Source organism: Suricata suricatta, chromosome 8 (genome assembly GCF_006229205.1).
Source record: "Suricata suricatta isolate VVHF042 chromosome 8, meerkat_22Aug2017_6uvM2_HiC, whole genome shotgun sequence".
Taxonomy (NCBI): domain Eukaryota; kingdom Metazoa; phylum Chordata; class Mammalia; order Carnivora; family Herpestidae; genus Suricata; species Suricata suricatta.
Genome location: NC_043707.1, coordinates 108,213,788 through 108,222,970, shown reverse-complemented (window position 1 = coordinate 108,222,970; position 9,183 = coordinate 108,213,788). Strand labels below are relative to the sequence as shown.

The 9,183-nt window shown below is 56.9% G+C and overlaps 1 protein-coding gene across 1 annotated transcript; it reads left to right on the top strand.

Annotated features, from left to right (window-relative positions):
* The first annotated feature begins 99 nt into the window (after nucleotides 1–99).
* Nucleotides 100–9,167, top strand: B4GALT2 (beta-1,4-galactosyltransferase 2). The gene is made up of 7 exons (XM_029947082.1): nucleotides 100–266; nucleotides 1,389–1,744; nucleotides 1,955–2,190; nucleotides 5,016–5,206; nucleotides 5,367–5,489; nucleotides 5,602–5,706; nucleotides 8,284–9,167. Exons 1-7 carry the CDS (start codon nucleotides 187–189, stop codon nucleotides 8,432–8,434), a joined length of 1,242 nt encoding a protein of 413 aa, XP_029802942.1. The 5' UTR covers nucleotides 100–186; the 3' UTR covers nucleotides 8,435–9,167.
* The last annotated feature ends 16 nt before the right edge of the window (nucleotides 9,168–9,183 follow it).

The window sequence follows — 9,183 nt, the reverse complement described above, 5'->3', positions numbered from 1 at the left end:
CTCCCCCAATCCACGCCCCCCCCCGACCCCCGCCCGGGCTCCACACCCACCCGGTCTTCGCTGCCTCCCCGGGTCCGGGGAGCCACGTGTTCAGGCCGCTCTGTCTTCCAGCCCCGCCCAAGCGCACCTCGCAGCCTGGCCGCCAGCCTGACCCAGAACCCCTGACCGGGAGGGGAAGGGGTGGGAATGTTTGCACGTGGGGCCGGGAGTCCGAGCTGCCGGGGAGCCTGCGTGCATGGCTGTGTACATCGAGGAGCAGCGGCTTTGTGAGTGTGTGACTCTGCGTTACTGTTCCTGTCACCGGGGTGTGTCTGTGACTCTATATGTAGTTCTCTGGGTGTCCTGAGTGCAGGTGACTTCAGCTGGGACTCCAGGTGTCTGTGGTTGTGTGGTGCTGGGTATCTGTGAGTGGGACTCAGCCTGCTTCCCAAAGCATTGCCAGAGTGTTGGTGCTCTTTCAGAACCCAGTTCGGAACAGGGGCTGGAGCTGTATGTGGCCCAGGCAGACGCTTTCCTGCCATCCTAGTGCCGGAGCCATCTCCAGGGCCCGTGTGTTCCTTCTTCCCTGAATCAGAACCAGCAGTGCTGCGCAGGCCCCAGAAAGTTCATCCCAACCCTTGAGATCTTAGAGGAGGGTGTCTCATGCCCCACCCTGTATTTTGACCTCTTGTTCCGGAGTGAAGGGAACCCATAAACATTTTATTTGTATTTGGGCCTCCTGGATGCTCAGGGCCTCTTCCCAGCCTGGTCCTAGTTGCCCTAGCCAACGTGTCACTGGTACCTGTCCAACCAAACCACTGGCCACCATGCTCCCGGGAAGACTAACTGAAGTCGTGAGTACCAAGCTCCTTGCATGGTGGGTACTCAGTAAACGGTCTCCCTTCCCCAGACCACACAAGTCCTCGGTCGAGGATGCTGCCCTGTGGGGTGTCTGTCCTCTGGGGGCACAGGTACACATCTGGGTCTGCAGATAAGCGTGTTTCCGTGTTGAGGTATGAACCAGTGTGGCCAGGGGTCATGTATTCATGTTTCTGAGAACACATAGGGGTGTGTGTCAAGACACACAGTAAGGGCGTGCAACTGAGTGTGAGTATGCATGAGGTTGTGCTTGTGTGTGTGTATGTGTGTGTGTCAGCAAGGACAACGAATGTACACCTATGTGGCTTAGTTCTTAGGTGTGTGAGGATGTGTGAGTAGTGAGTTGTCAGGGACTGTGTCTATGTGTCTGTTTGCAGGTAGAATGTGAGCCTGTGAGTATCACAGGTACAAGCAGGTAAGTGTGAGGATGTGGATCCGTGAGTGTGAGCAGTGGGGCAGGAGAGGGGTGGGTAGCCTTGGCCCATCTGGCCCTGACTTGCGGGGTCTGTTTCTCTCTTCCCCCTGTACAGGCCGGCAGCCGGATGCCCGGGCCCATCGGGCGGGCCGGCGGCCGCCTGCGGGATGAGCAGACTGCTGGGGGGGACCCTGGAGCGCGTGTGCAAGGCTGTGCTCCTTCTCTGCCTGCTGCACTTTCTCGTGGCTGTCATCCTCTACTTTGACGTCTACGCCCAGCACCTGGCCTTCTTCAGCCGCTTCAGTGCTCGGGGCCCTGCCCGGGCCCTCCACCCAGCTGCCAGTAGCAGCACCAACTTCTCCCGGCCCAACGCCACCGCCCCCAGCTCGGGGCTCCCAGAGGCTCCGAGTGCCCGGCCAGGCCCCACGGCTCCTGTTCTGCCTCCCTGTCCCGACTCACCACCTGGTCTCGGTGAGCCTGCAGGGTAGGGCCTGCCTATTGGGGTGGGCAGAAGACCTGACCACTTTAATTTGGGGAATGACCCATGGGAGTGCTGGGGCTCCAGATCTGTTGCGAGAGGGCTATTCCTGGGATTCCCTTGCCCACCCCTGGGCTGAGGGAGAGGGCTGGTGTCCCTGGATGCTGAGGAGGGCCTGATTCCCGCTACCATCCTGCCTGCAGTGGGCCGACTGCTGATTGAATTCACCTCACCCATGCCACTGGAGCGGGTGCAGAGGGAGAACCCAGGCGTGCTCCTGGGCGGCCGCTATACGCCACCTGATTGCACGCCCGCCCAGACAGTGGCAGTCATCATCCCCTTTCGACACCGGGAGCACCACCTACGCTACTGGCTCCACTATCTGCACCCCATCCTGAGGCGACAGCGGCTGCGCTATGGCGTCTACGTCATCAACCAGGTGTGCTGCCTGTGGCCCCAGGCTGGGCACTAGCCACCAGGGGACCCATGAGCACCTGTAGATGTGGGGACCCACGTGCCTGTTGGGGTATATGTGGGTTTTGGGCAGTCGTGGGTTCTCGTCTGCCTATGGTTGTGTGATGCAAACATATGTACGGAGGTACATATACGATCATGCACAACAGGAAGATTTGCATGTGCGTGAAGAGGAGTGTGCGCATGTGAATGTTGGCGCGCACACTGATAGGTATGTGCATAGCCTCAATAGGGATGGGCCCCATTATCTCCGTTGGTAGGCCCCGCCCCATGGAGGTGGAGATGTAGGGTCCGCTGGCTGTGAGAGGATGTGGAGGAGCCCTGGGAGAAGGAGACGTAGACCCTCAAAGAGAGATGAAGTCTGTGTTAGGGCCGAGGTCACTAAGCCGGGACCTCAGTGTCTAAGCCTTGCCATGGGCCTGGCTGGGGCTGGCTGTTGGGGTCTGGGGAAGATCCGATTAGGTCCTCCTTCCCATATTTGGGACTTCCATACTTGGACTTGGATCTCTAGACTCCAGGAAGATGATGTGGGACGAGTTGGAGCAGGAGGCTGTGGGAGCACAGAGGGGCCTGGTCCAGCCCTGAGGGATGAAACAGGCATCTGCCAGCAGAAACAGGCCGCCATCTGGAGGCCCCAGACCCCAGTGAGAGAACCGGTTTCGTGTGTTCAGGAATCGTTGGCCGAGCTGTGGAGTCCAAAGTGTAGGGTGGGTGGCAAAGGTGATGCTGGAGTTGTGGGCGGAGGCCAAATCCGGAAAGGTCTCTGGAGGCTTGTGAAGCAGTTGAGCTCCAGGTGGTGGGGCACCACTGGAAGGTTCTAAGCAGGGAGTAGCATGCACATCTGCTTATTGGGAAGATTGCTCTGCCAGGGCGCCTCCATAGTTTCTTCTTGGCTGTTTGCCAGGTGGTCGGCTGCCCCCATGAGTGAGATGGGACCACAGGAGCTGGGCCATGTCTGGGGAAGAGCATGACTCTGAATTCCTTTTTGCATGTGATGAGTTTGAGTGTCTGGGTGAAGTATGAGAGGAATGTTCAGGTGGCAGTTGGACCAGGAGTGAGGTCTGAGGTACAGAGAGGAATCTGGGAACCACCAACATGCACATGGTCCTTAAAACCCAGCATCCAACCTGCCCAGGGAGTATGGGACCCAAGAGGAGAAAACCAGCATGTAAGGGATGGGTAGAGAAAGGGACAGTGCCACAGAGGCTGTGAAGGTTAGCCAGAAAGGTTCAAGGAGCTTCTGGAGAGTGCAGTGTCCCAGAGGCCCAGGAATAAGTGTCCAGAAGGAAGCAGGGCAGCTACGTGAGTGCGGCCGGGGGAGTGAGGATGTGGACTGAGAAGCGTCCAGTGGATTTAGCAACAAGGTGGGCCCAGCGAGAGCCATTTCAGGGGCATCGTGGGGGCGGAAGCAGATTGCAGTGGGTTGAAGAAGGAATCAGATTTGACAAAATGGAAATAGCCAATTGGAGACAACTCTTTAAAAAACTACTCTGCTGAGAAGGGAAGGCAAAGGTAGGGTGGTGGCTAGAGAGAGGTTTATTTTTCAGATGGGGTAAAATTGAGCGTGCCTGTGAGTTGCATGGGAGAAACCTAGGGCTCCTGGCCGGTGAGAGAGGGCAGAAAGGAGAGCCAATAAGCCAGGAGAAAACACAGAGTTGCTGCAAGGGCTGGTGGGAGAGAAGTGAAAGGCCAGGAGGAAAGAGTAAGTAGGGCTAGGCGGTTTAGGGGAGCAACTCCCAACCCGTTGGGCCCAGGTCAGCTGATGGGAAGGAGGGGCCAGGATTCCTCTTCTCCTTCCAGCAGGGCTGACCTGAAGCCCCCTCTCCAGGGGCCTGTCTAGCTCCAGTCTGTAGTTCATGAGTTGGGACAGGGGCCTCCAGGGTCACCTCCTTCCATGGGATCCTCCTTGCTCTTGGCCAGAGTTTGGAGCTCGGGCCTGCAGGGCCAGGAAGCCAGCCTCAAGGGCCTGGCCCGCAGCCCCATTTCTCAGGGGACCCCCAGGCTCACTGGGCCGTGGCTGTCTCTATACCCTATGCTTGTCATTTTGCCGGGGAGACCGGTGAATCTAGCCAGGTCCCAGAGGCTGTCCAGGGAGCTGGATGTGGGTCCAGAGGGAGCCGGTGGCTGAGGCTCCGTGACCCAGCCCCCATTGTTTCTTTACCTTAGACACCGGTCATTTGGTGCATGCAGTGTTCATTTCATTTTGTGACTGTGCTCAGCAGGGATACAGGATTGCTCCGTCCCTAAGGTTCCCACCAGCACAAAGATGAGGCCTGGCATCAAGGACAGGGCTATAGGGCATGCTGGAATGTAGGGGTGAAAAGTGAAAAGAGAGCTCTGAATCACAGTTAACCCAGACACTGGCATAAGTGAGGCTCACAGGAAGGGATGAATAGTTATGCTGTGGAGGGGAGGCTTGGTCAGAGAGGCCTTTCCAGACATATGCCTGAGAAGCAGAGAAGCAGAGCACTCCAGAGCTAATACCAAGACCTCGATGCAGTGAAGAATCTGGCATGGTCTGGGGCTGCTGAGGTGCATAGTGCAGCTGGGCCTTGGGGGCTGAGAGCAGCAGCCAGAGCAGAGACTGGAGCCAGGGCATGGACGGCCTCGGAAGTCAGGTCCAGTACAACAAGCTGGACTTGGGGGATCCACTGGGAATGGGAGGGTGGGCGGCAGGGTGGGGGTGGGAGTGAGTAGTAGGCTCTTGGGGACTGCTCTGGACAGCAGTAAAGTGGCAAGTGCCTGCCAGTCACAGGCCCAGAACTGACCTGTCCCCTGCGCCAACCCCAGCATGGCGAGGATACCTTCAATCGGGCCAAGCTGCTCAACGTGGGCTTCCTAGAGGCACTGAAGGAGGATGCCACCTACGACTGCTTCATCTTCAGTGACGTGGACCTGGTCCCCATGGATGACCGAAACCTGTACCGCTGTGGTGACCAGCCCCGCCACTTTGCCATTGCCATGGACAAGTTTGGTTTCCGGTGAGGGCTCCTTTCTCCGCTGGACCCAGTCTCCCTGCCCTAACTGTCTGCACCACACCCAGCGCCCCTCTGCCTCTGCACACTGTCCCCACCCAATCTCTGGCCCTCCCTCTAGAATCCTCTCAGGCCTCTCACTGACACCTGCCCTTCCACGCCACAGGCTGCCTTATGCCGGGTACTTTGGAGGTGTGTCGGGCCTGAGTAAAGCCCAGTTTCTGAGAATCAATGGCTTCCCCAACGAGTACTGGGGCTGGGGTGGCGAGGATGACGACATCTTCAACCGGTGAGTAGGGGCGGGGTGGGGAGTAGACTGGGTGCAGAAGGTGCAGCGCAGACTGGGCGAGGCTCCTTGCCCTTCCTGGTGCCTGCTCCAGCCCGTCTGTCCCCATCCCCAGGATCTCCCTGACTGGGATGAAGATCTCGCGCCCAGACATCCGCATAGGCCGCTACCGCATGATCAAGCACGACCGGGACAAGCATAACGAGCCCAACCCGCAGAGGTGACCCCAAGTGCCCCTAATCCCTTCCTCCCTAGAAGTGACTCCCCAGTGCCACTGATCCCCAGATGTGACCCCAAGGTTCCTGACCCTTGATTCCTAGAGATGACTCCCACATTCCTGATCCCTGTTCCCAGGCTCCTAGCTCAGCCTCGCCCCAGACTTTCTGTCCTCCTAATTCTGAGACATGACAGGAATGTAAAGACAGGGTTCAAATCATCACCAAGTAGATTACATTCCCATTGGTGTCCTCACAGACCTCCCTGTGCCAGAGCAGATAGGACAAGAGATAGCAGGCACTGGGCACAGCTCCTGGGCCTGGGGACCCAATAAAGGTGGCCTGAGCAATGTGGGGCAGGGCACAGAAAGATAGTGCCAACCTCTCTGAGACAGGAGTGGGCCACTCGGTCGCTGAAGATACAGCAACATTTGGTGTCGTGCTGGCTGGGAGGAGCACCTGAGGGCGTATGCAGTGTAGATCACACTTCCTGGCACTGCTCTAACCTTGGTGGGAAGGGGGGGCCCAAAGCCAGTCCCAACCGGACATCCCACAGGAAGTTTATTCTAGGGAGGGAGACAGGCAGTTGCAGCACAAGGTGATCAGGGCATGTGCTGTCCGGCAGAAAGAGGGAGTGATAGTGGGAGGCCTCCTGGAGGAGGTGATGGTAAACTCAAGTTGGAAAGGTTATTCTTCCACAGGTATTTGTCACACACCTGCCTTGGGCACAGTGCTGTATTCACCGGGCTAGTGGAGGTGGTCAGTTTGTTGAAAAGGAATAGTATTTGCAGGAGTTTGGAATGTGCACATGTGTGGTATATGCTAAGAGTCTGAAAGTCTGGTATTACAATCTCTGTAGCCTGGGAGTGACAGTAGAGGGGTCAGTGCTGGGGGTTTGGGGCCTCATATCCCAAGTTGAGAATTTCACTTTTGTCCCAGGGGCACTGGGGAGTCACAGAAGGGCTTTAAGCAGGGAAAGGGCAGGATGACATTTGGGTTTGAAAGGATCACCCTTTGAATTTGAAGAAGGTGAAGCGCTGGCAGAGCTGCTGGTGGGCCAGGAAGGGAGCTGACCAGGCTTGGAGGAATCGGTGGGGCCTAGGGGTGTGCTGGGTGTGCGCCCGCCATGCCCCCAAGCGGAGCAGTAGGCGTGTTCTCTGAACCCAAGATATGCCAGTGGGGTGGTAGGTTGCGGCACCAGTGGACAGTTGACATTTGGCAGGAGTGTGAAGCACAGAGCGTCCAGGGAGCTGGTGAAAAAGCAGTTCACATAACAACCATGGTGAGCAGAGGAGGGAGAAGAGAGGCTGCAGGGCATCTGAGGGAGAGGGCTCAGTGTTGGGATGACTCCAGAGAGGGATCCAAGCTGAGCTCAGAAGGACCAGGAGGGTCCAGACAGTTGGGATGAGGGTGGGAGCAGAGCCCTAGAAGCACATGCCAGGAGCCGAGGTCCTGTTTCAGGTCTAGGTGTCGTCATCAATCCGTGATGTCTGCCTTGGGTGAGGAAATGGCAAGACAGCAAGGCATTTCTAGCTTAAGGAGCTCTGTGGATGGTGGTTCTGTCTACCTCGTTGCTTTTGCCTCAGATCCAGTTCTAGATTCTTCTTCCACTCACCCTACATGTCTAAACCATCAGCAAGTCGTGTACTTGCCATTCCCAAAGCACATCCGAGCCCATCCACCTTCCCCTCCACCACCTCTGTCATCTTGTCTGGACTACTGCAGCAGCCTCTCACTAGCTTCCCTGTTTCCCCTTGCCCTTCTGTAATTCATGTCCTCTGCCCCCATCCCACTACTGGGCTAAACATCCCTGTCTTCTCACAGGTTAAAAAAAATGCTTCCTCTGATTTACAGAGCCTCGCCCCTAGAGCATGGAGGCTATTCTTAAGCCGTTGGCCCATTAAGTCTAACCACTCGATGTGCAAATTCACGTTTTCAGTTTAGGGTCAGCATATGCTTACCTCTGCCTGAATGCTCTTCCCCCTGCTGTCAGCTTCGTGTCACATGCTCACCCCTTCCAAGGCAGCCATTTTGGTCTCCCTTTCCAGTTTCCCTTAGCACCCCAATGTGCTGCTTGTCTGTTACATGTCTCCCCTAGTGGAATAGACTTGCCATGAGAGGAAGGACCTTACTTTCCTGTTCTTGGCTGAGTCTCTGGTACTTAGAGCAGAGCCTGGCACTTGGGGATTGCTCAGTAAGTAAGTGGTGAGGGACAGGGAAGATAGCACAGAGAAGAGGGGTTTGGGGAGTGAAGATGATGACCCGACACAAGACATATCACATTTGAGGTGCCTATGGGATACCCATGTCTGGGTCTAAGGCTTAGAAGAAAAGTCTGCGATGAGAGAGAGATTTGTGGGGGTGTCGCGGTTCTGGACGCAAGGGGTTAATTAAGAAAATCTTTGTTTTGAAGGCAGATGCTAGAGCAAAAGGGCTCCAAGCAGGTGACGGGCAGAGGGGTGGCGAGAGAATGGAGTCATCCCTGGAAGGAGCCAGGGTGGTTTGAGCCTTAGCTAGCCCCAGAGATCTCATATTGGGTTTACTGGGTAGCCCTGATCTGGACCCACTTCCATCCTATCTAGGTTTACCAAGATTCAAAACACGAAGCTGACCATGAAGCGGGATGGCATCGGGTCAGTGCGGTACCAGGTCTTGGAGGTGTCTCGGCAACCGCTCTTCACCAATATCACAGTGGACATTGGGCGGCCCCCTTCATGGCCCCCTCGGGGCTGATCCTAATGGACAAAGGCTCCCAGTGCCAAGGATTGCCTGCCAGAGGACTGACCTATATAGCCTGGCTGGTGGTTGCTCTGTGGGGGATCCCCCAGGACTGAGACTGTGGGCTCTGTTTTCCGAGGGTCTTCAATAGGCCCATCTGCAGCTGCACCTGGAAGTTTCAGAACCTACTTTGGGGGACTTCCAACCTGGGCAAGCCCCTCAAGTGTGGCCCTCTCTGGGGTCAACCCTTCTTCCTGCCCCTTCCTCCCCAGCCCAGCCCTCCCTCACTGTCAGGGTCAGGCCAGCCCCTGCACTGCCTCACCGAGTGGCCTGGGCTAGGTCACTCCACCTCTCTGTGCCTCAGTTTCTCCCCCCTTGAGTCCCCTAGGGCCTGAAAGAGTGGGAGGTACGACTAGGGGGCAGTGTCGCTTCCGGGGGAATTCTCAGATCTGGGGATCCCCCGTACTCCCAGGGGAGGGGAAACCTTTTTCATTCAACATTGTAGGGGCAAACTCTGGTGCGCCCCCTGCTGAGGAGCAGCCCCAGGAGGGGACCAGAGGGGGTGCTGTGTCGCTGCCTGGGATCTTGAGGTTGGGCTTTGCATGCGGGGCAGGCGGGGCTTAGATCAGTCAGTAAGGGTCCCGCCTCCCTGTCTCAGAGAGAAGGCAGTAGCCCCAGGGCCGGCTCGTTGTTTGTACATTGCACAGAAACTTGTGTGGGTGCTTTAGTAAAAAACGTGAATGGAGAAGCCCCTTTTCTGTTTG

Excerpts from the sequence above, each read along its gene's own strand:
- B4GALT2 (XM_029947082.1), top strand. The coding sequence starts at position 187 with ATGTTTGCACGTGGGGCCGGGAGTCCGAGCTGCCGGGGAGCCTGCGTG. Across the intron at positions 5,207-5,366 it reads ATGGACAAGTTTGGTTTCCG|GCTGCCTTATGCCGGGTACT; the intron begins GTGAGGGCTCCT and ends TCCACGCCACAG. Across the intron at positions 5,490-5,601 it reads GATGACGACATCTTCAACCG|GATCTCCCTGACTGGGATGA; the intron begins GTGAGTAGGGGC and ends CCCCATCCCCAG.